A 26300-nucleotide genomic window follows, 5' to 3' on the forward strand; every position below is an offset into this window, starting at 1 on the left:
CTTTTTTAAAATAATCCTTAACTTTCTTTTTAATAAATTAAAAACTCTTATATTTAAAACCTATATTATATAATTATAATATAACTTATAAAAAACTAGCTATATTTTATTTAAAAGATAAAACTATAAAAAGTTATTATTTATATATAATTTATAATTATTATAAACTGGGATAATTTATTTATTATTATAACGAGATTATATATAAAGGATAAAGATGTTTTAAATTTAATCCAAGGCTGTAATATTATTAGTCTACTTTCTAGGCGACGCTCTAAACCGCTAGTTATCCTAAAGATAGCCGTCTTAGTCTAGAAACTATTAGCTTTAGACGTCGGCCCCCTTAAAAATAATTAGCGACGAGAGGGGTACCCTATTATAATTTATATACTCTAGGGTAATAATCTATTCCTTTTTTTTAACGTCTTTTTTTAAAGGCTAGATAATTAATAGCTTTAATAATTACCTAGTGATTACCGCTAACGCCTTAGCCGATACTTATTTTATCGGTATTATAAAAGCGTTTAAAAAGGATATTAACTAGTTTCGAGGTATTAAATCTATCGAAAAAAACATTAATATTTATTATTATAGCCCTATTAACCTAGTTATAATTAATTATTTTCGACCTTACGGTTTTAACGGACTCGTTTTTAATTAAAAAACGAGTATATTATCGTTATTTTAAAATATAAGAGGCCCCGGAGGCGTTTAATATCCGCTAAACTATAAACTTAAACTTAATTAATATTAACACGAAGCTTAACCTAGCTTAACTAACGGCCTAATATATTAATTCGCCTTTTAAAAATAATAATAAAACCTATTAATTTTTATTAAACTTACTTTTAATAAGTATACTAGCGAGACGGCATTAAATATATAATTAAGGGGTTAATTATTTACGGGCGGATTCGCGAGTAACTACTCCGAACTTTACGTTACGCACGGCAGCCTATATACACTTTTAAATATTAAACAAAGATATTATTATAAAAAATAGAAATAAGCGAAAAGAATAAGGGTAATAATAACTTTAAAAAATAAAAAGTTTTCTAATTAGGATGTACAGTGAAAAGACGCGTTCGTGAGGTAAAACGCGGTGGCCCGTAACGGGGTGGCCCGTAAGGGGTGCTTTAGCTTAGTCCGGGTCGAATACTATGTCGGATTCGGTACTTGGTGAGTTGTCGTTCTCTTCAGTGTCCGTCTGTATACGAAAGGCTGCAATCTCGACAAGTTGTTCCAGACTTAGGGGACGTGAAGAATAACAAAGCCACTTCAATACAGCTGAAGCTTCTTGGATATAGTTCTCCTCGATGGAACCGAGCATTCTTTCATAGGTTTGGCTCAGGTCCTTAGGCAGCCGCTCCAATGCACGACGAATGTCCGGCTTCCGGGAGAACCTGGCCAGACTTTGAATCTGGAGATCAGCCCTGCGAAAGACGCCATCCCTGTGATGACCTCATTCTGAATGTCTCCATCCCATTTATTGAAAGGTGCCTTGGGAATGAGGCCAGATAAGTGTTTTTGAATGTCTCGATTGACACTCTTAGTATCGAAGGGAATGAAGGTCTTCGAAACCTTCAGGTTGGTCATTCCATCCATAATGTCATGCTCCGGACGACTGGTGACGAAAACTCGGAGGTGATGTTTGGAATCTTGTACAAGGTCGGAAAGAAAGTCCATAACCTCAACACGATCATCCAAGGTATCACACTTGTCAAGGGTGTCGATGACGATGAAATTATCTTCATTCTTTCCCAAAACGTCCCTTAGAACTTTATCAAGGTCTTCGGCTGTCGCTGTCGTAGAAGGGTAGTATTTCTGGCGCAGACGGCAAAAGCTGGGTGGAATGTAAGAGAAAGAACCTCGAGCCCTCATCATCGCAAGTCTCGAAACGATCTGGATAAGAATTGAGGTCTTCAGGTCCCGCAAATTCTGGAATGACTTATCCTGGAAAGACAAATAGAAGTAAGCCAAAGCTCCTTTCCTGGCTTCGCTCAAGTGATTCTCCAACTTATCGATGATCGTAGAAGACAGCACCGTCTTTCCAGAACCAGCTTTGTCATCAGTTGTCAGACATAATGGTATGTCCTCATGATAATTTGGAACTTGGGTGAGGACGAACCTTTCGCGTATAACCACATGAAACTTTTGGAAGAGTTTATCCATTCCTTAAACTCTCCTTCAATGAACCAATCACCTGTCATAACCACTCTTTTGTGTTTTCGAGCCTCTTCGTGATGTTCTCTTGGGTCCTTGTACGGTAACCAACCAAGCTACTTGTCTTTTTCGGGTTCGCTGACAAAGGCTAGAATCATTTTGAAGTTCGTTAGCAAGTGTTGAGGATATTCGCTCTTCAGTCACGTGCATCGATTTTCAACAGGAAGGACTCAAAGCACTTATACCCGTCGGATGGAGGTACTAGGGTTGAAAGTATCTCGCATTTCTTCTGGACTTCTGGAGATGAAAGGTACGCGAGTGTAGCTGCCTAAATGGCTGGGATCTTTGCATGGTCGTCTAGCCTGACGTCTTCGAGCCCCTGATCAGCATTGGATCTGAAGTATCGGCTCTCGAGCCCCAAATCGGAAAGAGACCTCAAAAAGCGTTCGTGTGTTCTCTGTGTATCTGTCGAGATGACCTTCAGTGTCTTGATAATACCGATCATGTCGTCGCCGAAGCCTTGGGGGCTCTGGAGTCCGGTTCCGATGCTCACAATGGAATCGATCCTCTGCGGGCCAGAGAGACCGGGCTTCTTCGAGAACGGCTTCGACGGGGTTGTTGAGTCCGGTTGCGCCGTCTACGTAGTGATGGTCACCGATAGACATCAGATCGAAATATGTTGCCGCAGCTGATGTTGCGCGTGCGGCTTCCCATATAGTACACTGCGATATTGATGGCAATTCGTTGCCGTCTCCTGCAGTGTACGAACGAAGCCGCACAGGCATATTCAATTTCACCTGGAAAGCGCAAACGAATCTGGACGTCCGTCAGACAAGATGTCGGGTGGCCATGAGAAAGACTAGTAGAAGAAAGGCCTTAGAGCGCCACTTACACCTTGCAACTAGTAGCACTGCTGGAAAGCGTTGCATCTTCATTACCCTCGAACTCGGCCGCGGCAGCTTTGAACTCCTCAACTAGGCGATCTCCCTGGTATCGACCTTTGCCCTTCAACATGTCTTTCCCTCGGCCCAGCACGTCGATGGCGTGTCTTTTGGCTTGGAAATCTCCCGCTGAGATTTGCTGATATTTGTCGATGCAGTCGTGATGTCCATTTGGAGCCTTCCGAGCGTGATGGCAATCAGGCTGGGCCGAGCAGAGGGTCGCGTCAGTTTGTTTCGTGATACTTGTCAGATGCGGTGATCATTTCACCTACCCGCCGGTACTCGTCCCTCCGATCAAGTCGAAATACTCGTAGGGCTTGGGGGGATTCTCCTTGCTGATCGTCTTCATCAGAAACTTCAGGATATGCAGGGGAGGAAAGCCCCCGGATGCCTCCTCCATCTAATCACTCACACCATGCTGAGCAATGCAGCCTTGAAATGTTGTTTATTTCTCGGGCAGGATGTATATCAATAGATGAGACATGGAACAGCCACCGAAAGAGAGAAGCCTCAAAGGCTTTTCCTCCACGGAACTCATACTTGCGGACATTGAATCACAACGGGGCAGTTGAGCGAAAGAGGAAATGCTTGCTGGCACCGGTTAGGATGCTCAAGGGTTTTATTATATTACTGCAGTAAGCGAGGGGTAATAATTCCATCCAATAGTAGTACGGTGAGAGGCCTCCCGCGCCACAACATTTCCCATCGATCTTATTGGGCTATGAGTGGTGACCGCGTCATCTCCACACACGAGGGGTACAGCGACGGCCACAGGACGGCGACATTACCCGAACGAGCTGCGTCGAGGCAAAGCTGCAGTAACAGCGGCTGAAGTTTTGGCAAAATCGACTCTCAACTCAAGTCACCGAGAGCAAAACCCCATCTACATTCTTGCCTAGTTACTGAGAGGCAACGCCCTTATTTAGGCTGCACATCAGCAGTAAAGCTAACACTCTGGCTCTTCTTCCCCTTGTTGGCCTGGTCAAGCTTGACCTGGAATCCAATTCGCATTAGCATACCATTCACGTCAATTGTGAGGTCTTGTATTTGACCCTCGTCACCTGATAGGGGCATCGGGGCATCTTCTTCCCGGTGGAGGTAAAACTTACGTTAGCCGCCAGCTTCTTCTGGATGTCCGCCAGCTGCGCGTCCTTGTCGGTGGCGCCGCGGGCCTGCTGGACCTGGACGAGCATCTCGAAGGTGCGCAGCTTGAGGACCTTGTTCTTGGTCTTGCCGACGTCGAGGGCCTGGGCGTTCGCGCCCGAGGCCGCGGCCACGGCACTATTAAAACCCGTCTCGGCGTTCTCGGCCGTCTGGCGCGCCGCCACGAGGATCGCGAGGTCCGCCTTGGACACGGCGCCCGGGTTGCTCATGTCCACCGGGAAGGCCTGGTTCGTCTCGGCCAGCGCGTTGCCGCCGACGCCGCCGGAGATCTGGAAGGTGTTGTACTTGCGGAAGGTGAGGGCGCGCTTGTCCAGGGGCGAAGAGGGGGACGAGGAGGATAAGGGGGCGGCGAAGGCGGAGGCCGCGAGGGAGAGGAGGACGGTGAAGCTGGAGAACTGCATTGTGGGCGAAGATAGATCGACAGGCTTAGAAAACTGGTAGGCGAAGATAATAATACTGAGTACGAACGAATGGAATTACAGCACAGCTGTCTGAAGAATAGAAAGTTCAAGATTAACGAAGAAGAGATAATACCGGTACTAGCAAAGAACGAACATCAGATGAACGCTGAAGATCTTGAAGATCTTATATGCGGACAGCTCAACTAAAGAATGCGACGCTAGACTTTTGACATTGTGGTTCTAGGAGGTGGTGGGTCACGATGCGACGTTCCAGCAGGGGGGTGAGACGAGCCTCTTCCCACCTTTCACAAAGCTTGGCGTGTCTACCGGGCGCGCTTAATACGACATCACCAAGGGCTCAACCAGGCTGAGGCCCTGGCTCTGATGGATCCCGAGAAGAAGCTTGAAGACAAGGTTGTTTTTAAAGGGTGAGCTAGCTCGATATAGGCATTCTTCCCCTATGTGGGGACAACCACCTCCCCGGTTTGTCCCCGCCGCCCGCCGAGTACCCATCCTTCTTCGAGTTCAATCAATATGGTCCGAGTCGCAAGCTGCATCAATCCTAACCCTCTACCTTGTCTTGATGGAATGCAATGCACGTAATGGATCATTAAAACCCGGTGTCTTGTATCCATCATCACCACCCGTCTCACAATTGCGTCGCGCCGCGTAGCGTAAGCTCACTCGCATTGGGAGGAACTCGCCCACCAGGGGTCTTGAGGAACCTACCGACTCTCGGCGTTAGTATTACTCTTTTCGATATAAACGGGATGTCTCAGGAAGGAATAAAGGCAACTCCTCGAATTACCGGTAAATCCATCCCCTCTTGAGACACTGGGATAACGTGGATTAACGGCCGGGATAGGAAGGAATAATCCCCGAAAGTGGCTTACCAGGATAGTCCATGAGGTCTGTCAGTCAGGTCCATCACGCGGGCCGGTTCGTCCTGCCTAACGTAATGGCTCAATGCCTCATGCGGTGCTCCTGTCGGCAGAGCGTCGCCAAACCGCCACCCGACCCCGGGCGCCCAGATGGCGGCATTTCTTACGGCCTTATCGGGAGGAGGAGCGGTGCCTCGCTCGGCCATCGTTTTCATTTCGTCGTAGTAGTAATCGTCCGCTGAGAAGCTGCTGCTGCCCATGTCGTCGCGAAGCGTCTTGATATGCTTCTTGATGACGCGGAAGAACTCGTACTGCTCCGGGTCGTCCTTGTCGTCCTCCCCGCCACCCTCATCACCGCCGACGGGACACGCTGTTGCGTTTCCGCCGTCACCGCGCGCCAGGGTCAGGAGCGTGGCCACGAAGGCTTCTTGCATGTAGGCGAAGGAGAAGTCGCCGGTGATGCGGGCGATGGGGCGGCAGAGGTGCTTGGGGAACTCGACGGCGGGGCTTTCCTTGAGTTTGCCGTGCCAGTACTGGCAGTAGAGGACGCGTTGATCCTGCGAGGTATCAGTTTCAAGGATCCGCTGAGAACGCAGGGGAGAAGTAGAGAGGCGTTTGGGTTAAGATATCAAGCCGCTAGCTGCACTCACCAAGGATGGCTCTGGGAATGAATATTTCCTGTCGAATCTACTCGGTCGTCGCGACAAGCCGGGGTCAAGACGGTCAACTAGAAGATAAAATTCATTAGGGAGACCCAACGAGCGAGATGATAGGGGCGTTGCGCAGTCAACTCACGGAAGTTCGTGGTGGCAATCATCAAGATGCCATCATTGTTCTCAAGACCGTCCACCTCGTTGAGAAAGGACGACCGGGTACGGGACGTCACAATGGTCTCGACGTCTTCGAAGACCAGCAGGCAGGGGGCCATGCGTCGGGCGAACTCGAAGATAGCCCCCAAACCGGGCATCATCCCCGCGCTCTTGACGTATAAGCACGGAATACGATCCTTGGGGTCGCGCCCAGTGACCAGCGAGTTCATGAAGGCCTTGAGGGACACGGTCTTGCGTTGCCCGCGGGTCCGTGGAATATGAGGCCGCGTTTCCACGGGATGCCGTTGTCCTTGTACACGTTGCGGCTGTCGAAGAAGCGGTCCGCGATATGCAGCAGCTCCTGCTTAGTGGCAGGGTCCAGGATCACGTTGGACCATGTCGTCTTCTCTACCTGCAGCCACAGGTTCTTGGACGCAGACCATCCGCGCATCACCTCGTACACCCAGACCAGCTGCTGGTCCGACACCATCCAGCCCCAGATGGCGTGGAGTAACTTGTCCGTTATTCCGGAAGAGATCGAGTTCCTTGGGCCTTCACCCGGCCTCGGACGCGCCAAGACATATTGCATATTGAAGCCGCCGTACTGCACTGTGTACAATATGAAAGATTCGATGCCCCAGAAGTACTCGTACTTGGAGTACGACCGGATCTCAGTCAGGGAAGCCTCGCCATGTCCGCCGTCGTACCGCGGGGGATTGACGAACAAGCGTTCGCTGACCGGGAGACTGAGCGGGTCCATGAGGTCAAGGATGGCCTTGGCGCGGCCGGCCGCGGCGAAACGCAGAAGACTGACGTTGCCGGCCGGGACCCCGGTCACGATGAGTTCGGGGTGCTGGGCCCGCAGCTCCGCGAGGAACTGCACGTGGAAGTCGGGGACCTTGGCGGACGTCAGCTCGCGGTGGCGCCAGCTGAGCTGGGGTGGGCCGCCGACCCCATTGGCTTCTGCTACCTCTTCATCGCCGGGAGACGTGTTAATGAAGGTGAAGTCATCTAAGGGACTGCCCATCGTGAAGAAATGACTAGGGTGCATTTGACAGCCCTCGAGAGGTTTGTGTTTGTGGATGGATAAGTTCAAGGACTTGATGGGACTTGAGAAAGCAGAAAATAATATGTCTCACCTAGTTATCCCAGTGTCCCAGGGCGGGTGGACTCACCGTTTATTCGAGGGGGTTGGCTGCGTTACGTTACCCTGATTCTGGCCGGCGGTTATGTTGCACCAGAAAAGTCTAGTGTGCCCCAGGATCGGCGATCAATGAACCTGCTGGCACTCTCAGCGTGATACGAGGTCCTGCCGTGTCAGGGGATGGCGTAGCTAGTAGTATCGTATTACAGTTATACAGTAAAATTGTGAGCTAATGGAACGGTGCACATTTAACATCTCTCGCTGCAGGTCAGCTTGCCGGTTGCCCATGGTGTCTTGGCCAAATCGAACGTTTACGTCGACTCTGGTCGGCAATCATCAACTTGTCAAGATTTATTTATGAGTTCATATATCCATCCCTATGATCATCAGTCCTTTGTTTCGCCGAGCTGACCTGGTATTTTCTGAGCTGGGCGTCGACCAACTTGCTCTCCTTAACTCGTCTGGGAAAACAGACCCCATCCTCGAGTTCGTGGTGATGAATCTCGGCGTGGAGCATGTCTAGAGATCTGTGTGGGCCCTCATCTAGGCAAGGAATCGATACTGATGATCCTGGTATTTCCCTGGCTGTGGGACGTCATGGCAATGTTCAAAATTCGAAAGAACGCCCTCGAGATCGGCAATTCCGAGGTGAATGAGAAGATCGCGGTCTTCCAGGGACCAGCCCTTTGCTTGAGCCAGACTCATAGGCTCGCCCTCATGCCACGACCAAAGCCGTCCGAAGACGTTGAAGTTTAAAGGAAAAGAACAAGAATAACATTTCTTAATATAAGAAGAGCTAATGAGACCACAAAATCGAGTACGGCGAAGGGGAGATGGGCTTAAGTGGCGTTATTGATTCGTATCTATTTGCGAAATCCAATTGAATATGGATTCGAACAGGCATTCGGCCACATATCCATGGCAATTGTATTCGTCCAGACTCGAAACATCTTAAGTACTGAAGCCAGTGAATCCGTCGCACCCGAAGCTCATAGGACTACCAGTAAGTGCTTAGTTGCCTACTTTAGGTAAGCAGCGAAGGCAAGATCCTCTCCACGGTGAAAGCCCACAGCAAGGATGAGTAATCCGTAGCCCAGGCGTTGCCAGTGTACCACGTGCTGCGCTTGCCCTGGCAAGCGTAGAGCTGCTTGTAAAAGCCCTGGCTCAGCTCTGCGGGCGAGACGTGCAGACCCAAGTTGTCGTGCTCCTCCCAGCGGACGAACTCGGTGGCAGCGCCGTCAGTCTGGAGCGAACGATCGAGTCGCGTGACGGCGTCCGTGACGAGGCGCTGCGCCACGTTGGACGAGCCCTCGCCGATGACCTGGGCGATCTGGTACCCCGGCACGCCGACGGTCTCGATGCGCCAGACCAGGGGAACACGGGCAGCGTGTCGGGCGAGGTCAAGTTGGTGTTGAGGAAGCTGGTCTGGTCCGTGAGGCCCGTCTTGGCCAGGACGCCGATGAAGTAGGGCACGTTGGCCCACTGGCCGAACAGGGTCTTCTCGGTGGCGTCCAGGTCGAACTTGCCGACGTTGCCGAGCGTGGGCGGGACCGTGACGAGCAGCTTCTTGGCCTGGACCAGTTTGGTGCCCGTGGCGGTCTTGACGACGGCCGTGACGCCGTCGTCGCCGCGCGCGAGCTTGATCACTTTGCTGTTGTACAGCACGGAATCGGCGCCGAGGAAGGCGGCGGCCTTGTCGTAGACGACCTGGTTGCCCTGCTGGGCGACAACAAAACCGGCCTGGAGGCCGAGCACGTGCGACAGGCCGAAGCTCTGGAGAACGTAGAGGGTGGTGGCTTCCATCATGTTGCCGACGCCTTGGGCAAAGGTCCAGATCAGCGGGACGGCGTCGAGCAGGTCGTACTTGGCGGCGAAAGCGGCGAAGGGCAGCAGCAGGTCGGCCGGGACGGGGTCGGGCAGGTCGTAGGCGCCCTGGGCCAGGTAGGGGAAGTTCTGGGCCAGGACGGCGGCGTACTTGGCCAGAAGGGGCTGCATGCTCGCCAAGTCCGGGGCCGAGGCGTTGGGGACGATGTACCCATTACTAAAGTCGGCTATCTTCTGGGGAAAAGGCGAGCCGGTGACGGGGGTGAGTGGTACGCCGAACTTGCCGAAGAAGTCCTTGGTCTGTTGGTTGTGGAAGTAGGCCTGCACACCGTAGTCGACCGGGTAGCCCGAGGCCGGGTCGTAGTAGGTGTCGACGTGGCCGCCGAGCTGGGGGTCGCGCTCGACGACGGCGACGGTCTTGCCGGCGTCGCGGAGCTTGACGGCCGCGAAGGTGCCCGTGGCGCCGCCGCCCACCACCAGGACGTCGCGCTGCAGGATGTCGGACGCGGCGAACTTGTGCTTAGACCAGCAGCCGGCCGCCGCAGGGTAGGCGTAGGCCAGGGAGGTGCTGAGCACCAGCGCTGTCGTCGTCGTCGTGAGAGAGCGCATTATGCTGTGTATGTATATTAGGTGGGATAATTAATACTTTTAGTTTCAAAAGAATTTAGTTTCAAAAGGAGTGACAAGTTTTATGTTTGGAAAGAGCGACAGAAGTTGGAGAGTTATAGTGATAGCTACGGTCGAGGGGTCGAAAGGCGCCATGCTATATTATCTAGCACCGCCTTCTCAGCAATCATGGTCAGCTACAGCGAAGGGTGAAATTCCCCTTGGCGCAAGTGGCTGCAGGGATTATTATCACTAGTTCGCTTGAGTCTTGGCCTAGATTCTAGAGTCTAGTTTAGAGCTGAAGGATTCCGGGAAGGATTGGGTAGGTATGCACGCCACCATCTGACTGTCGGGCCGTCGTTGAAGGTTTGGCGCAATTTCGTTTTCCCGGATGGCCGTGACAGCATCAACTCCTCGGGTTCGGTCAGTAAGTAGCACTGCATATACTCATTGGCATCGTTCATCACACCAGCCATTGCAGGGAAGTTCCGCGTGGCGTTGGCAAACTTGAAAACCCCAGGATTCATCCACGGCTTACTCGCATGTGTAAAGAAACTGCGCTTCACCACTTGTTAGCAAACAGTGGTAAATTTCCACTCTTTGGAGTATGGAAGTTTGCGTTGCAAGTAGCCAGCTGAGTCTTGGAAGGTTAGCCGCTTGTTGGCCTTAGTAGCACGCCGGAGGCGTGAAGAGGATGGGCCAGCACCTCGACTAGTCTTTGTCAAGAGCATCCGGGGTCAGTTAAGTACATAGGCCGACTGAACCTAATTGTGATCAAGTTTTAGCCACTAACAGCCCATCCCCTTAGTTGCCAAAGCGCTGCTTTCCACTTTTGACAACTAAGGGGATACCCAAGTATACGTCCCGCATGATTGGGCCAAATGGCATCCCATATTGATACTGATAAATACATTGGAAGAGAGTAGTATTGGAACTCTGTTATGATTATACCACTATACGACTGATCATGAGTATCCCAGCAAAGCAACTTGCGTAGGTACTTGGCCGTCAAGTTACCAAAATGAGGGTAGTCCCGCAAGCCCCCGCTTAGATCCCAATGCGCCTCCTGAAACCGCCATTAGACTACGCGATAAACACCAAACCTGACGTTATTCCACTCGTCGGTGCTGTCGACTTCCATCTCCGTTCTCCATTTCGTTCCCGTCGCCTGGCCCACTTCTTCCACAAGCCCGCCCACCTCCCCGGGTCCAGGACGTACTTCTCCCACCCCTCGATCTTGGGCCCCTGGTTCTGCCCAAAGATCATCGCCCGCGGGTTGTCGGCCCAGAGGAAGCCGATCATGCGCTTCGCCGCCCGGAGCTGGTCCTCGCGCTCGAACAGGTGGAAGAAGGCCGAGGCGTAGATTACGTCGATCTTACCCCGGAGCACCAAGTCGAGCCTCGCGTCGTTTGCGTCCAGCATGTCGCCCGCCACGTAGGTGGCCCGGCTTCCCCGGCCGCCGCGGTCGCGTTCGCGGTCGCCGAAGAGCTCGAAACCCAGGTCGAGGAAGCCGGCGTGCAGGTCGGTTCCGTAGAGCCGGGCGCCCGGCACGCCCTGATTGGCGAGCAGGCGCACCACGGAGCCGAGGCCGCAGCCCACGTCCAGGAACGTTTCCGTGGAGCCCGGGGCCCGCAGGCGCTCCACGGTGGCTTGGTAGCGGGGGTCTTCGAGAGTGGGCGTCAGGTTCAGAAATAACAGGGATTTGAAGCAGCCGTAGGGGGAAATGGCGGAGGCCTTGGCTTGCTGCGCACTCAGTCACTCTTCGTCAGCTGGGTTGTTTTGAGCTCATCTCAATCAAAGAGATTTGGTTCGGAACTCACGATTTTACTGATGAATTCGGGGGCATCTTCAAGCCCAATGCCGCTATACTGTTGCAGGAGGCGAAGCGCTGGTTCAATTTCGGGTGGAAACTCGGCCGCACGAGACCTCACATCCTGCGTCGCTTCTGCTCTATGATCCGTGGCTTCTGGAGAGGTCTCCATCTTGAACACGGCCAGGTTACGGTCTATTAAGTGGCGAGGTGTTCCGAGTTGTGTCAGCATCCTCCGCAGGAAGATGCGGGGCTTTTGAGGTAGGAGGGGATGCTACCCCGTTGCTTACGAGAGTAAAACCCCAAGGTGGTTTTGCATTAAGTTCTTAATGCAATACAACGTTATTGGCGTATAAACAGACGCAGTAAAGGCACAAGGTAAATGGTATTCAATTCCTCTATCCGTCACGAAACAATCTGATTTCGCCGCCCTACCGTGCGTCAATACATCGAACGGCTTCCTTCATACTAGCTGCCTACATGGACCGGACGACTCGAATTCGCGGCTCTTCGTGTTCTTCCCCTTTCCGGAGCCGGAGGGGGCGGCATAGGTCTTCCAGTCGGCCGGCGCCCCGGGAGCAGCAGTGGAGGTGGCGGGCCAGATGGTGTGGGCTCCAAAGCCCACATTCGCATCACGAGGGAGGCCCCGGGCTGAATCAGCCTGTCGTAGATCTGCGGCCGTAGAATGATGTCGTTCTCCCCTAGTAGGTCGAATTGCTCGTTCAGGACGCGGGGCCAAAGCCCCGTGCGGCAGAAGAGCTGGTAAATGAACCCTTCCATGCCCTGTGATGAAAAATGTAATTAGCAAACGGATTGGATATAGATATATAATTTATCTTGTTGGCCAAGTGACCTGATCAAGTACTTACCACCCATGTCTTGGCCACATCCCAGGGAATGCGGTACTTGCGGTAACGGGCATCTGTCAGGTGAACATCACTAGGATGCCCGAGCTCCCCAGGTACTGACAATGACGACGAACTATCTGTGCCGCCTTCTGCCTGCGTCGTGAAACTTGTCATATATACATCGCGCTTAGATAAACTGGTCCACTTTGAGAGGAGCGTGTTGACGATAATCCTGGCATTGAAGGGCTTGTGGATCAAAGATTGGACCCTATGATTCTGTCTTGAATCTTGCATGCCATGTCTATGGATTAAGGCGTGGCTGTTCCTAGCTTCTGTGGCCGTGTCGTCTTCCTCTGTGTCCCATTCTTGTTGCTGACGGGGTCCCTTTGCCGTCGAGGAGAAAACCAGATTGTAAAGCCAGGTGGCGGTATCTTCCAAGGATGGAGAGGTACCAATCAGCGAGTCACTTGCATCCGATAGAAGATAATTGATGCCCCCTTGAGCGTCAAACTTCTCACCTTCGACGCCACCTACTGGGTAGCAGACATCAGATTTAGCACTGAGGGTCAGAATGGACTGATGCAATATCTGGACCAGGCTTTCTAATTGCTGCCTCGTTGTCGTGATGTACTTATCCCCGACGCTCTCAGACCGGAAGCTGTGTGCTGGGTGAATATGTATTTTGACTCGATGGCTTCTCGGGACTTGATAAATACCTACTGCTGCAGTTTCTTCAGTTGGTCCGCCAAGACCAGCGTGTTCGAGATGATACTGATGCCAGCGATGTAGGCGTCGGCCCGCAGCAGCAGCGAGCGCCATCTGGCCCGCCGAAAGGCCCACAGCAAGCGTGCCGCCGCGTTGCCCGGATCGATAAGAGCCTGTATCTCATCATGCAGAGCGGCGATGCGTTCCACTGTCGCGGTAAGCTGTCGCTCTAGTCTTGGCTTCGGTGTATATTTCGGCATTTTCCCTGGCGGCGGCCACACGTGGTTGATGCGACTGACGTTGACCGACAGGTCTGATACAGCCTTGGCCACCTCGTACACCTCCCTCGGGGCATGGCCTGTGGTAGATAGCAGGTCGAATAGTGCGCTTGATATTGCTGCGCCCCTTAAAGCCGCGTTCCTTACTAAGGGGATGATGACCGGCGTTTGATCCATCCCGACGGCATCCGGTGACATGCTCATCGCAAGATCCGGGATGCTGCCTTGAAGGGCAAAACATCTAGGGAGGGGGTGGTGTTCTAAGGACTTTCTCGTCCGGTCAGACCACGTGACTGGCGCAGAGTAAACCTCAGGTGATTGGGCCTTGAAATGCAGCCAAGCTTCGTTGCTGTTTTGGTGCTACGAGATATTTTACCTTCTTCCGATTGGCTAGGCATTGGACGAGGAGCCTTCATGTTAGGGACCGGCCAGGTTTCTTCACTAGGAAATGAGGAAGTATTAATAGTAGACACAGCTTGTTGAAGCCTCCCCTTTTTCTTGATTGCACTAACAACCACCTAAATGACACGTTTGCACACGGTGAGCGGCGCGCCTCTAACACCATTGTTCGTGTGATGTTGGTTTTAGCTATTTACTGTTGAACCCTATCGTTTGGTACCATCTGAAGTCCTGCACAGTCGGGAAAGGCTTTGAACCTTCCGATGAAAGGAGCGCGAAAGTTCGCATACTTTAACATTAACTGAACATCTAACGAGCCGTCCACAGAAAGGGTCCTGACACCTAGATAAACTGCCAGGTTGGGAAGCTTCATCCAGCACCATGTACTGTTTGTGAAGGTAATATATTTAAAGATCGTTCTTAGACGGAAACGCAACCGTCGTTTCCAGAGCTAGCGTTAACTCTTGCAGCATAACTGCCTATTACCCTAGACTCGCCTCGTTGCGAGTCTTTCATTTGTTTCTGCCAGGCTGACTTGCTACGAATGAAAAAAGAAAAGTAATGACAGAAAAAGGAGTCCTTTATTCGTGTCTAACTCACCTGGGAAGAATTGAGAATCATGCATGAATAGTTCCGGGGTCAAGCGAACGATATTGTTGGTGGAGGAGCATGATACCAATTCGGGTTCCGCAGTTAGTCGTGGGTGGCTGTGGCTGAAGGTGTGGCTGCTTCTGAGGCTGGAAGAAACACGCTTACTAAAGGTGACTGACTCCCATGGTATGTGCTCAACAGTTATTCACACTCCTGAACCAAATTAAGTCAACATCCAACCTCCCTCTTACCTCACCTACCTTCAATCCACCATCAATACATCGACGACGCGACATCTCAAAATAAGGTACTCACCTCTGCCCGCCATGATGCAGGCCGGTGGGCGCTGTATTAACATGGCCATGATCATCCTACTGGCTCCTACTCACCGTCTCCGGCCGGTGAAAGGCCCAGGGTCTTGGTAGGGGAATGATGTTCCGAGTCCGCATGCCTTTTGCTTGCCGACGAAGATGGGACAGCGTTCTCCGTCAGTGCTACTGCGCCCTCCGGTTCTGCATCATGCTGTGCTTATCTCTCTCTTTCTTCTCTTTTTCTCGGCCGGGTTTAATCAGCCCACGCGGATCCCACACCATCCGCCTTCGTTCGCTCGGAAAACTTGGGAGTCAAGGCTGCTCCTGTTGCCAGAAGCCTGGGCGGGTGGGACGACCGTTTGCCTATCTGCGCACGCGCATGATGGGCGACGAGGGGCCGAGTTATACCATATCCATCCATCCCCAACTAATGTTGCTCGCGCGTTGCATCGCTTTTTGCTAACTAGTAATATACAGGTCGCAGTCCATGGCTGACCTGGCGCCGCCTGTGTACGATACCAGTACCGACTCCGAACTCTCACACATTTCTATAGACGACAAACCCGAAGAACCTCCTTCGCAGATCTTGGCTTGCTGGCATCGCTCGGTTCGTGCAGAATGGCAGGACGTTGATGGCCAGCTCCACAGCCTGCCTGAATTGGCGCTCAGCATTTGCTACAGTCCCGTCGCAAACACAGCCTTCTTTAAGCTACAAACAAGAGTCGACCTCGAGGGCTGCAAACACTATCATTTCTATCTCCACGTTGCGCCAGAGCGCATCCGAAGCCTGGCCCTTGTGAGCCCAACCACGATGCAAGAGAATGGGTCGACACTACCTGGGCCTAACACGCGATGTCTGCGTTTCGAAATGACGCAGCCTGCTGTTCTCGTTGCACCTTCCTGGCCGTGCCATACCAAGAACCCTCGGTCGGAGAGGTCCCTGCAATTGCTTCAACAGCTCGGTCAGGCCACCGTCTTTACTCTTGTAGCCAACATACCTCTGAGGACTATTTCAGACCTTAGCTTCCGAGCCCTTTCCGAGAGCTTGTCGCGTCAGTGCCTAAAGACGGATCCTGATCAAGCCAATATCCGCAGATACTATCGTGGCCAGGGTGGAATTGCCGTTGACTTGGCCAATCCACCCACTACTGATGTGCGAAAGGGGAAGCAACCACAATATTGTGCAGGAGATGCAAAGGCGCTACCATCAACTTCTGTTGCTGATGTACCCCCTCCCTACAACCAGGCTGTCACAGACGCCTCTTCGCCGGACCCTCTCCTCTGCTCGCCGCCCAGTAAGAAACGGCGGCGGGACAGTGCTGTCACGGAACACGATGATCATCCGCCACCGCCAGCCACATCCTTTCGCGGGGACTTGAAGCGATTGGTTCCCGAAAACTCTCAACTTTCCCTTTTCCGTTCCATGTTTGAACATTTCGAGAAGGCCATGGCGGAGCTGAGGGAAGAGAACCGCGAGCTGAGGCAAGCTGCCAGCGAAGTCGCTGGCATGCGTGCCACCATTGCTGCTCTTAATCACAAGGTTGAGAGCTTGGAGCAGCGTCTTGACGCGGATGGCGAAGAGCTAGAACGCCGAGTGGACGGAGTGGAAGATGGGCTCGCCTCCCTCGACGCATGGACCGATGATCATGATCATGAGTATGATGCCAACCAGGTCAAGGACGTGGTACGGGAGGTATTTGAAGAAGATCTTGATAATGTGAGTGACCGTTTAATAGAAAATATAATAGGAAGGCTTCGGGGTGGACCCTGAATTGGCCATGTACATACATTTCTCCCTGTGTCCGTGATGACGTGAAGAAAGTGAAGCAGTGTAGTAGGCGGACTTGGTCATGAAATAGAAGATAAATCCGTCGCGTTTGCTACTGGTGACCCCCCGCCCTGCCATCCCTGACACGAGGCGTCTGCAGGCAGCAATCGCACTTCTGAGTGGTAGTGGGGGTCACATGCAGCAAGCAGCAACAGCGTATTTAGGCTTGTTCCTCTTTACTGCCGTCGAGTCGACCTAGTTCATTGATCCCTCTCATCAAATACAGAATACAATCGATCGGCATGGCCAATACCCACATGGTTGAAAGCTGGATCGAATCGGTCCAAGGCTCGTGCACTGAAGAATACCAAGATGCAGTAATGCAAGACACTCCTGCAGAACGCCTCGGAGTCGTGGAGACCGATGGTGCAGACAGCACATCCGCCCAGCATTTCGATCAGGCAGACAACCTTGATGCTACCCGCCCGCCATCTCCATTCCGGCCGAAACGGTGTAGGACCCATCCGTTGAATCGCTTGGATGACCTGAGATGCACTCGAGAAGCCCGTGCGAATAGTCCGTATTACCAGTATACCACGTGACTGTTTGCCAGACGATGTGCGATCCTTGCATGCCAGTCTCCATGATGCTGGAAGCAGCCACCGAGGCGTCATCACGCATGAGGTGAAGCAGAAGATGATGGATTTCGAAGGGCGCCTCCTAGATCACTAGCTTTGCCCCAAGGAGGAAGGGGTCCAGGACACACCACAAAAGGAGAGCAGTAGTCGGGACGCCGCCCTCGCGACGTTCGACAGATTGGCCCGTTTGGTTCATAAAACCGGCTCCCTCCGCCTGTACGGGCGGGACCACGACGTCCGGTGGAATCACCATGTGCACATGCCCCTGCTGGACCTGGTATTCGGCGGCGACGTTGTTCAAGAAATGGTCGGGCGACATGATCATCCGGAAAGCCGACCGTCGAGTTCGAGGCCGTCATGGACGCCATCATCACGGGGGGACGCCGTCCCGTTCATGCTCTCGCCCGTACCGGAGACGCACTGGGGCTACACGAGGCCGGCCTTCGCCTGCTCCGTCTCGTTCGACACCGAGGCGGAGCAGGACCTCCTCACGCCCGAGATCCCCGACGACAACCTCGCCGGCTCCGTCTCGCCGGCCAGCTCCGCCCAGGCGCGGATCCGGCGCGCCGCGGGCAGCATCCATTTCAGCGAAGTCCACCCCGACGTGCACAGCCGCCGCGCGGGCGGAATGAAGGTGGACTACGTGCTCACGATGCGTCTGGGCGACGAAGACAAGGTCCGACGGGCCATCTGGCACGGTCTTATTCGAGCAGGGGGAAGAGAAGGGTCGGTGAACCAGACGGGGCTGGAAAGTCTGCGGTACGCCCCGATTGCCGGCGCGATCGCGACTACCGCTGCGATTGGGGGGCGGGACGACGACGGACCCTTGCTGCGGCTGTGCTGCTGGACGGCCGCGTGGCACAAGCGGATGTACGCCCTGCGCGAGGGCCTCTTCCCGCTAGCTGCTCCCACGGCGTATCTGCCGCCTGGCGCGGCCGAGCCGCGACATCCGCGCATAATATCCGTGCCGCTGATCGTGGTGGCGGCGGAGGCCTGGACGCTGTACGTTGCCTGCGACGATGATGGCGGCGACGCGATCGACGTCTACGGGCCGGTCCGGCTCGGCTCGACCGAGGACATGGTCTCGATCTACGCGTTGGTGGCGTGCCTGAGGCGCGTCGAGGCGTGGATCCGGACGGAGTTTTACAAGGGGATGGAGGCCTGGTTCACGGAAGCCTAGGTGTGGTGGCAAAGAAAGGCTTAGACACAGCAGTCCCGGGTTCTCTCGGCAGGATCTCTGGGATTAGTTCTATTAAAGTATCATGCTGCTGCCTGTGTGTTTAATTTAGCAGTATGGATTAGTTGAGATTTATTTGCTTTGGGTTTCCATCTGACCTTAGTACTTCCTTTACGTATTCCTTTGGAACAACGTGGTAGACTTTGCGATTCTTTCGATACTTGATATTTACCAGTGAACTGCAGCTCTTTCTGTAAAACATATCTCTGAGATATACACTATTTACAATAATAAGACTAGAAAGCTAGTGGCCTCATTGCTACTTTATTAAATATATAACGTTATTATTTAAGGTGATTTGTTAATAAAATGATGTCTTTTTATGTACGTACCACTTCCAGCTTTCACTTACATTTAGTGATTTGAACTGCATAAGCGTGGTTGTTTCTTGGTTTGATCCAGGGTTTGCAATGTGGAAATCGAAATGCAAACATCCAGAATCTCTGCCAGCAAACAAATTACTTTCTCCAAAGCAGTGCCCTATTTCTGCTGTCCCCCTTCTCTTTGTCGCATTATAGGGAATTCAGCCGACATACACCACACAAGGGTATATAAGGATGGACTTCCCTCCCTCTCTACACCTAGCTGTATGGTTGATCCATCAATCTACCTACCACGACACCTAGGTTTGATACTCTTCCCTTCCTTTGCATATTATTCCTTCACATCGCATCATTGCTTAAATTTGCTGCAACTCACACACACAGAGCAAGATCAAGATGCCTTTCCTTAGAGCGGAGGCTCCTGCAGGAACGCCCGATGAGGAGACCATCGAGCACCTGCTTGGCCAGAGACTATCGCATGGTGAGTACAGTATATCAATCTGCACCCACAGGACTACCTGACAGCAAAGCTAATCACCAGATGAAAACTAGCTTGGGATTTTGGAGCCCATATTTGATGGCATCAAAAGCATCAACATGGCCCAGTCGGCAATCCTGGGAAATATCCGTAACCTTCTGGCCAAAATCCCCACGACCGACATTCGTCAGCTCGCGAAGGACGCTTCGACTGACCACAATTTCTCTATCCTGCGAGATAATTCACAAGAGATAGTCGTCGAATTCAGTGTCGCTTCCAAAACCGTTCGTCTGATGCAATGCTTTGACATCGACTTGGATGGACGAAAAGGAGCCATTTAATAAGACCCAGAGATACATGGATACTGGACAACGTTTGCGCGAACTATTCAGCGAGGCCCCCATGACAACCGAAGTTCAGCAGCTTCTCATGGCACGCATTATTAAAGAGAATGGCGACTACCCCCCTTGGGCCAAACACCAAATGGGGTTCGAGATGGAAGTCAACCCCAGGAAATTCCGCAAAGATCTCGAGAATCTACGCACGGAAGCCCAAGAGCGCTTCTGGCTGTACTCTTCTCGATCCGAAAGAGACGCTCTTCGACACACAACTGGCCACTACGATGACTGGATCAAAAATCTCGTTACCGTGATCAAGGGCAACTGGCGCAAGAACTGGGACAACGGCCGCCCCGACCAAGATCTCTTTCGCCATTACCCGAGAGATAAAATAGCCGCAGGACAGGTGTGGGAACTTGTGGACGCTGACGTACTGGTGGTTGTCGACGCCAAACGCCGCGTCATCCTGGCCAACGTGGAAGCCGCGGCGCAGCTCCTGTTCGGGCCCGACATCGTGCGCGAGCTCAACCGCACCGTCGGCATGTTCTCCTTCTTCGTACCGATCCCGGCCCCCGAGGCCAAACGCCACGTGGTGGATCGCTACATCCGACGCGTGCACCCCTACCTTGACCCCGTCCAGGGCCACCCTCGCCGAGCTGCCGAACGCCAAGATGGCCGTCGCCCACTACGGATGCTGGTCCAAGGAGGAGGGCGACCCCCGCGGCAACCACGTGTTCACGTCGGCCGACTGCTTCTTTGGGGGAACTCGTGCCAATCACCTGCCCCGGAAGGTGTTCCCTTGGTTCTGCAAGTCGGTGCTGAACAAGGTCAGCGAGGTGATCCGTCTCCTGGTGGAACCTCTTGACCCAGTCTTCTACGAGACTTGCCGGACCGTTTGCAAAGCTCTCGACGCGGACGACCATATCAAGACGACAGACGATGAGTTTCTGAGTCTGTTTGTTCTGAGGCATCAATGCCTATACCCAGAGACATCGGGATACCTCCGACATTCGCGGTGGCCTTACTGGGCTTTTCACTCTCGGCCAATACACAGGTGAGTAAAAGCTGGAAACAGCACAGTAGATAATCTTAGTACTAGGAGCTACTCTTCTTTTTTGACAACTGCTGATTACTTCTGAAAAGGAGGCAACCTCTGCCTGCCCCAGCTGGGCATCAAAGTCCCGTACGCCCCCGGAGCCTGCACCGTCCTCCGCGGCGACCGCATGGACCACTTCGTGGCCGACTACACCGGCCCCCGCTACAACTTCGTCGGCACGCACCACGAGAGCGTCTGACGCTACGCCCTGAGAAAGCTCGGGACCGGCGTGAACCCGAACAACATGCACCCCGACGAGGTGGACGCGCATGAGGGGTTCCAGAAGATTGACCCATCCTCGCCGTTACTGCCTTGGCAGCAGCAGCGAGACGGAGGTGCTGCTGATGACAGCGACGAGAAGGATGATGATGTTGAGGATGATCCTGTCGTTTTCCCGCTCGAGACGCCTTGCATCAAAGACGGCCGTGATTCGGATGACGAGGACGATCCGCCCTGGACGAACTGGGAGTTGCACGAAGACAGGGCTTTGGACTCGTCCGACAGCAGCAGCTACAGCTGAATTCATCGTTTGCTGTGTGTTACCAGTTCTACCATACGATATTGAGATTCATTGACGATATGATAAGAAGTTAATCTGCTTCTATTGGCTTGGTCTTGGCGAAACATGTCAAGGGTGGTAATGGAATATTTAAAGAGATAGCTTGAGGATGTTAAGAAAAATTGAAACCGAATTTGAAAAGAGGAAAAAGGAAGAAGAAAAATTCCATGACTAGACCGAAGCTGCCATCGACTGGAGTAAGCGGCCATGTGTAGTTGCGCCTAATAGTACTGCTTGAAATGAAACTTCTATTATTCGGGACAAAAAATTATCCCTGGCTCGTATTGAGCTGCAACTTGGCAAAGGCCCGGGGTTACGCAGTCAGCCAAGATGCCGGCCTAGACGGACCTCTCAGCACTATTACTACTCTATACCCGTGCGCCTCTTATACTCCGTGTCGTACTATTCCAAAGTTTCTTTGTATGAAAAGCAACTTTTGCTGCTTGCCTATTTCCATGTCAGTTTAAAACGGTAAGGACGTCCTATACACACTGTGTTGACGCCAGCGTTTCCCTATGGCGGGATCACGATGCCATGTGCCATCCAGGTAATTACCCGTTTTACGGATACTTGCCAACATGAACGACCGGAAAGAGAAGATGGTGAGAGTGAAGTTTGTGAAACGAGGACGACCCAGAACACGCCTGTCAAATGTTACGTGGCGGTCTGCTACGCCCATACTATCACGGCACGGATATCAGCGCAATAACACATCAATCCACATTCACTTACTCACACCGCTACGACGAAGACTACCTCAATGGACTTGTTCTGGTACCTTTCCACGAAGTCTTCGATATGTCAAGACGGATAATTGGATGTTTGTGGGATTCTTCGGCTTGCAAACGCCTCAGTGTGACGGGCGGTGAGGGTTGACTTGCAAGCAATCACCACGGGTCTCCAGTGACTCACACTCATGATTGCCTGTGATTGTATCTGGTGCATTAACCCTTCGACATGGACCCCAGGGGGTCCGTTACCATCTAGTGTTCGCCTTGATGTTGAGATAGGGGCGTTGGTATAGTAGCGGCAGTGTTTGATGCCCGATTCCTGTGTAACAGGCTCGGGTCAACGATACATATACACCACTAAGTACTGTCCAGGGAGTATTATGTAGTTCGGGAGTATAGCGGGTTGGGTCTGTTTTTAATGTGCCACGGCTCCTTGGCCGTCCAGTGCGATATTGTGCTTGTCAGCCTTGAATATCCCAACCCCGTCCAAGGAACCCACCGTGGTTATATCGAGCAATGTAAGCCTTATCACGGTTGTCTACGCCAATACGTCTCCAGAATATGCTGTAAGACTCCTAGGAAGACTAAAACTGGGTCAGGCCTCGGCTCTGATTCTGACGGTGGTAAGGAAGGTGGTGCTGACCACGAAATAATCACCGACCGAGTAAAGCCCCTTGGTTAGCAAATGGAAGACTTGCGGCATTAACATATGTTTTTCGTACAAGATAATGAAGATTACACACAAACACCTCGAGCTTCAATTACGCTTAGGTAATCAAAAGGGCCGATTTCGAGATTGCCAAGACACACCTGACAATGCGGGAGATGTGGGTTAGCGGCACAGCACTAGGGGGCTCGTAAAGTTGGGCTACATCTATCCGTGCTTTTTGTAGTCAACTCCTGAAAGGGAGCGATTCAGTAGAGGGAGAGTTGTCGTCAGTCAGGCTTTGCTGATAAGGGATGGCGTTTCCATCAAATATGAAGTCACGATCGCACCTGCTGGGGGTATCAGCTGATGGTCATCTGTATCTGCTTTATTTCTTGTCTTCGATCTCGCCTTTCAGCCCATGCACGACACGATGGGTGAGGAGCCAGACTACGGATTTCCAGTCTTATGCAGGCCGCTGATTGGGCCCCCTCTCGCCCATCGAACCATTCACGACGGCGTTGAACCTTCAACCCCATGTCTTCCCCCGCATTTCCGACGCAAGCAAAAATCCGGCCCCCAGCCATCCTCCTCTTTTCACGCTGCTGTCCTTGTGATGTCAACGGCTGGCCCGGCCAAAGTAACGGCAGGGAGACATGCACGCTTATGCTTATGCTAAGTGGAGAGTCAAAAACAGAGAGTGAGAGAATTGCTAGGGTTTTCTCTTTCATCCTTTTTCGCCTCTTCGCTGAAATTCTCGCATCCTTTTTATGGCGGGTGCCACCGAAACCCAAACTTCGAAACTCCTCTCACCGCACCAACCTCCGCATCTCCAGCGAGAGATCCCCTTCTGCGAATTCTATTCCCCCACGATGCAGTGTGACCACCTGCAAGAACCTACAGTCTCCGTCCGCGTACGGCCCGCTAAATCGCTGTCTCATACTGCAAGGGTCAAGTGCGAGGAGAGGCTAGCAGGGCCCGGGCTCGGCCGGATCCAAGCCTCGCCAAAATGCTCCAAGCGGACCGTCTGCGACCACTGCCGACGAAGGCGTACGTTCGAGATCCTATCAATGCAGAACCTCCCGAGACTTCCTTTCTCACGTCTCTCGTTGCATGCTCACCGTTCTTACTCGTGACGGCCCTCAGCGCCAGAGAAAGAAAGGGTGGCGATGGAAGAGCTACCTGCATCACAAAAGTCTGGGCGACGAATACACGCATAGAGCTAACGACCATGATTAGGAATACGATGCGACGGCTTATCTCCCTGCAAACATTGCGAGGATGCCTCACTCAACTGCAAGAGGGAGCATGTGCCTCGCAAAAGGGGACCCAAACGAGGACATGGCCGAGTCATCAACGAGCTCCGTGCCCTGGAGGGTAAAGGGTCGGCCGAGTCTGAGGGCGCGAGTGGTACAGAGTGAGATCCAATCCCACCCACCAAATCTCTCATTGATCTATCTGGATCCAATGCTCATCCAATACAAGTATCGACACGGATTTCTTCATGAACTCTGCCGAGACCTCTGCCATCCCATCGGCGGCACCATCGCCAACTCACCAGCCGTTCATCACATGGACTGCCGTCACATCAGACCCCCGCCTTGTCTCGGAGCCACGCGGGAGCTTTTCCACAGACACCTTCCGCCCGAACTGCCCCAGCTATCTTTATCTGATCCCCAGATGCGTGGAACTTTACTATGAGCACATCTACCCCATCATGCCACTGGTGCACATCCCCACCATCCGCACTACTGTTACCAGGACCATGACGGCCTCGGAGAAGAACCTGATCTACGCCCTCAGCGCCCTGACGGCCTTCCACATGGCGGGCAAGTCCCTCTCCGAGCCCGGCCACCCCAGCTGGGACCGGGTCGGCCGCTTCTTCCTGGACGAGTGCATCGCGACGCGGCAGTCGTACGACTTCCCCGAGGACGACTCGCTGGCCGCCATCATCTCGTCCTTCTGGCTCAGCACGAGCTTCTTCGAGATCAACCAGAGCCGCAAGAGCTGGTACTACCTGCGCGAGGCCCTGACGTCGGCGCTCGACCTGCGCCTGCACGACGACCGCGCCTACGCGGCCCTCCCGCCGGCCGAGCGCCTCTGCCGGCAGCGCGTCTTCTGGATCCTGTTCGTGACGGAGCGCAGCTTCGCCATCCTGCGCAACAAGCCGCTCACGCTGTGCAAGACGCCCAGCCTGCCGACGACGCGGCACGATTACGAAGAGCCCGAGATCCACGCCGGTTTTCTGAAGCTCGTCCGCAGCTACGTGCCCCTGGACGAGAGCTTCGTGACCGCGTGGAACGACGGCAGCGACCCGAGCGTCTCGGCCACGACCTACCTGCACCTGCAGCAGCTCCTGGCCCAGCCCCTGGACTTCCTCCAGCCGAGGCGGAAGAGCTCCCCGGACCCCGTCCCCATCCCTACTCCTACGCCTTCTGCCACATCATCACCGACGCAAGCCGAAGTGGGGAGGAGCAGCGACATCGGAGTCGAAGAGGAGGAGGAGGAGGACGACGACGACGACGACGAAGAGGGGGTCGAAGAGGTCGAGCCCAACCCGACCGACATCCAGAAGGCGGACCTGCTGATGACGCAGCAGTGGCTGCGCCTCATCGTGTGGCAAAGTTCGTTCCGGCAGGGCCTGCTGTCGACGGCGGCGCCCCACGCGAGTTTCGGCTTCGGTTTCCCCTGGCCATCGCGCGTGACACGGCGGCCGTGCTGCAGAGCCTGCCGAGCCAGGCCGTCGAGGTGCACGGCATGGGCATCTTCGAGAAGATCTTCGAGATCGGCGTCTGGTGCGTCAACGTGCTGCACGCCTACGACGCCAACGCCGCGAGCGGGGCCATGAACGGGCCTGTCCCCTTATGGGGCGGCTGCGGGAGTATGGACTTCTTGTCCGGCGAGATGGCGCTGCTGAGCGGGCCGAGCGGGAGGAGCGGGGTCGTGCTCGACCCGCTCGAGTTCTTCATCAAGACGCTGAGTGCTAGCCCCAACAGCAAGACCATGTACGCGGACAAGCTGCTGCTGTTTGCCGGGGAGACGGCTGTGGGCATGCGGACGAGCCTCAGTCCTTCGATCTCGATGGCGGGCTCGCTGCCGGAGGCGGCCCACCGTATGCGACAGCAGAGCTGGAGCAGCGGCAGTGGTGGTTGTGGTGTGATGGGGGCGGAGATTGCCAGCGACGAGGAACGCTGCCAGGCGGCGGCAGCTGCTGAAGCAGCAGCTTTGGGAAGCAGCGCGTGGAACTATTCCGACACCGCCAGCCAACAAGCGGGTATGATGAGTGATGCGATGATGATAACCCTGCCACGACAGGGGTTGACCATAGACCTTGTCGCGGCGGCCTCGCTGGACCGCGGGGGCTACAGCAGCTTGCCGGGCGATCCCCTGGCGGCAGGGTTCTCAGATGCGAGTGAGGGGAACTACGGATTCGGGGCTATGGCGGAGGGGTACAACAACACGGCCATCCATGATAGGCTGTTTATGGACATGGAGGGCAGGGACCGAGACACAACCACCACCAATCGAAATACGCAGGGGGAACCTGCCAGTGGTCGGCTGATGGGCATTTGGTAGTAGCGGCTGTTTCAGGGCCCGTATTACCAGCTAAC

The 26300-nt window shown here is 53.5% G+C and overlaps 12 protein-coding genes across 12 annotated transcripts; 4 read left to right on the forward strand and 8 right to left on the reverse strand.

Annotated features, from left to right (window-relative positions):
- Positions 1 to 1347: 1347 nt before the first annotated feature.
- On the reverse strand, positions 1348 to 3177 carry PG994_000984 (FabD/lysophospholipase-like protein; the record flags this gene model as incomplete). Its single annotated transcript, XM_066852393.1, has 3 exons — positions 1348 to 2060; positions 2717 to 2979; positions 3056 to 3177. 3 exons carry the CDS (start codon positions 3175 to 3177, stop codon positions 1348 to 1350), a joined length of 1098 nt encoding a protein of 365 aa, XP_066720534.1.
- Positions 3178 to 4022: 845 nt separating this feature from the next.
- On the reverse strand, positions 4023 to 4669 carry PG994_000985 (uncharacterized protein; the record flags this gene model as incomplete). Its single annotated transcript, XM_066852394.1, has 2 exons — positions 4023 to 4097; positions 4214 to 4669. 2 exons carry the CDS (start codon positions 4667 to 4669, stop codon positions 4023 to 4025), a joined length of 531 nt encoding a protein of 176 aa, XP_066720535.1.
- Positions 4670 to 5558: 889 nt separating this feature from the next.
- On the reverse strand, positions 5559 to 7386 carry PG994_000986 (uncharacterized protein; the record flags this gene model as incomplete). Its single annotated transcript, XM_066852395.1, has 4 exons — positions 5559 to 6107; positions 6201 to 6277; positions 6346 to 6610; positions 6679 to 7386. 4 exons carry the CDS (start codon positions 7384 to 7386, stop codon positions 5559 to 5561), a joined length of 1599 nt encoding a protein of 532 aa, XP_066720536.1.
- A 1141-nt stretch (positions 7387 to 8527) lies between these two features.
- Positions 8528 to 9936, reverse strand: PG994_000987 (FAD dependent oxidoreductase; the record flags this gene model as incomplete). Its single annotated transcript, XM_066852396.1, has 2 exons — positions 8528 to 8857; positions 8884 to 9936. 2 exons carry the CDS (start codon positions 9934 to 9936, stop codon positions 8528 to 8530), a joined length of 1383 nt encoding a protein of 460 aa, XP_066720537.1.
- A 1080-nt stretch (positions 9937 to 11016) lies between these two features.
- Positions 11017 to 11915, reverse strand: PG994_000988 (uncharacterized protein; the record flags this gene model as incomplete). Its single annotated transcript, XM_066852397.1, has 2 exons — positions 11017 to 11676; positions 11754 to 11915. The coding sequence occupies 2 exons, from the start codon at positions 11913 to 11915 to the stop codon at positions 11017 to 11019; spliced, it is 822 nt and encodes a 273-aa protein (XP_066720538.1).
- Positions 11916 to 12211: 296 nt separating this feature from the next.
- PG994_000989 (uncharacterized protein) lies at positions 12212 to 13772 on the reverse strand (the record flags this gene model as incomplete). The annotated part of the gene is made up of 3 exons (XM_066852398.1): positions 12212 to 12526; positions 12613 to 13249; positions 13312 to 13772. 3 exons carry the CDS (start codon positions 13770 to 13772, stop codon positions 12212 to 12214), a joined length of 1413 nt encoding a protein of 470 aa, XP_066720539.1.
- A 1590-nt stretch (positions 13773 to 15362) lies between these two features.
- On the forward strand, positions 15363 to 16646 carry PG994_000990 (uncharacterized protein; the record flags this gene model as incomplete). Its single annotated transcript, XM_066852399.1, has 1 exon — positions 15363 to 16646. One exon carries the CDS (start codon positions 15363 to 15365, stop codon positions 16644 to 16646), a length of 1284 nt encoding a protein of 427 aa, XP_066720540.1.
- Positions 16647 to 16903: 257 nt separating this feature from the next.
- Positions 16904 to 17600, reverse strand: PG994_000991 (uncharacterized protein; the record flags this gene model as incomplete). The annotated part of the gene is made up of 2 exons (XM_066852400.1): positions 16904 to 17360; positions 17410 to 17600. The coding sequence occupies 2 exons, from the start codon at positions 17598 to 17600 to the stop codon at positions 16904 to 16906; spliced, it is 648 nt and encodes a 215-aa protein (XP_066720541.1).
- A 51-nt stretch (positions 17601 to 17651) lies between these two features.
- Positions 17652 to 18891, reverse strand: PG994_000992 (uncharacterized protein; the record flags this gene model as incomplete). The annotated part of the gene is made up of 3 exons (XM_066852401.1): positions 17652 to 18179; positions 18288 to 18518; positions 18871 to 18891. 3 exons carry the CDS (start codon positions 18889 to 18891, stop codon positions 17652 to 17654), a joined length of 780 nt encoding a protein of 259 aa, XP_066720542.1.
- Positions 18892 to 19438: 547 nt separating this feature from the next.
- On the forward strand, positions 19439 to 20952 carry PG994_000993 (uncharacterized protein; the record flags this gene model as incomplete). The annotated part of the gene is made up of 5 exons (XM_066852402.1): positions 19439 to 19603; positions 19671 to 20200; positions 20298 to 20600; positions 20647 to 20711; positions 20801 to 20952. 5 exons carry the CDS (start codon positions 19439 to 19441, stop codon positions 20950 to 20952), a joined length of 1215 nt encoding a protein of 404 aa, XP_066720543.1.
- A 45-nt stretch (positions 20953 to 20997) lies between these two features.
- PG994_000994 (uncharacterized protein) lies at positions 20998 to 21273 on the forward strand (the record flags this gene model as incomplete). The annotated part of the gene is made up of 1 exon (XM_066852403.1): positions 20998 to 21273. The coding sequence occupies one exon, from the start codon at positions 20998 to 21000 to the stop codon at positions 21271 to 21273; it is 276 nt and encodes a 91-aa protein (XP_066720544.1).
- A 2425-nt stretch (positions 21274 to 23698) lies between these two features.
- Positions 23699 to 26265, forward strand: PG994_000995 (C6 zinc finger domain containing protein; the record flags this gene model as incomplete). Its single annotated transcript, XM_066852404.1, has 4 exons — positions 23699 to 23852; positions 23929 to 24106; positions 24175 to 25390; positions 25429 to 26265. The coding sequence occupies 4 exons, from the start codon at positions 23699 to 23701 to the stop codon at positions 26263 to 26265; spliced, it is 2385 nt and encodes a 794-aa protein (XP_066720545.1).
- Positions 26266 to 26300: the final 35 nt, after the last annotated feature.

The sequence above is a fragment of the Apiospora phragmitis genome, assembly GCF_038363925.1.
Source record: "Apiospora phragmitis strain CBS 135458 chromosome Unknown utg000002l:1.0-5516284.0:1.0-5523493.0, whole genome shotgun sequence".
NCBI classification, from domain to species: Eukaryota; Fungi; Ascomycota; class Sordariomycetes; order Amphisphaeriales; family Apiosporaceae; genus Apiospora; species Apiospora phragmitis.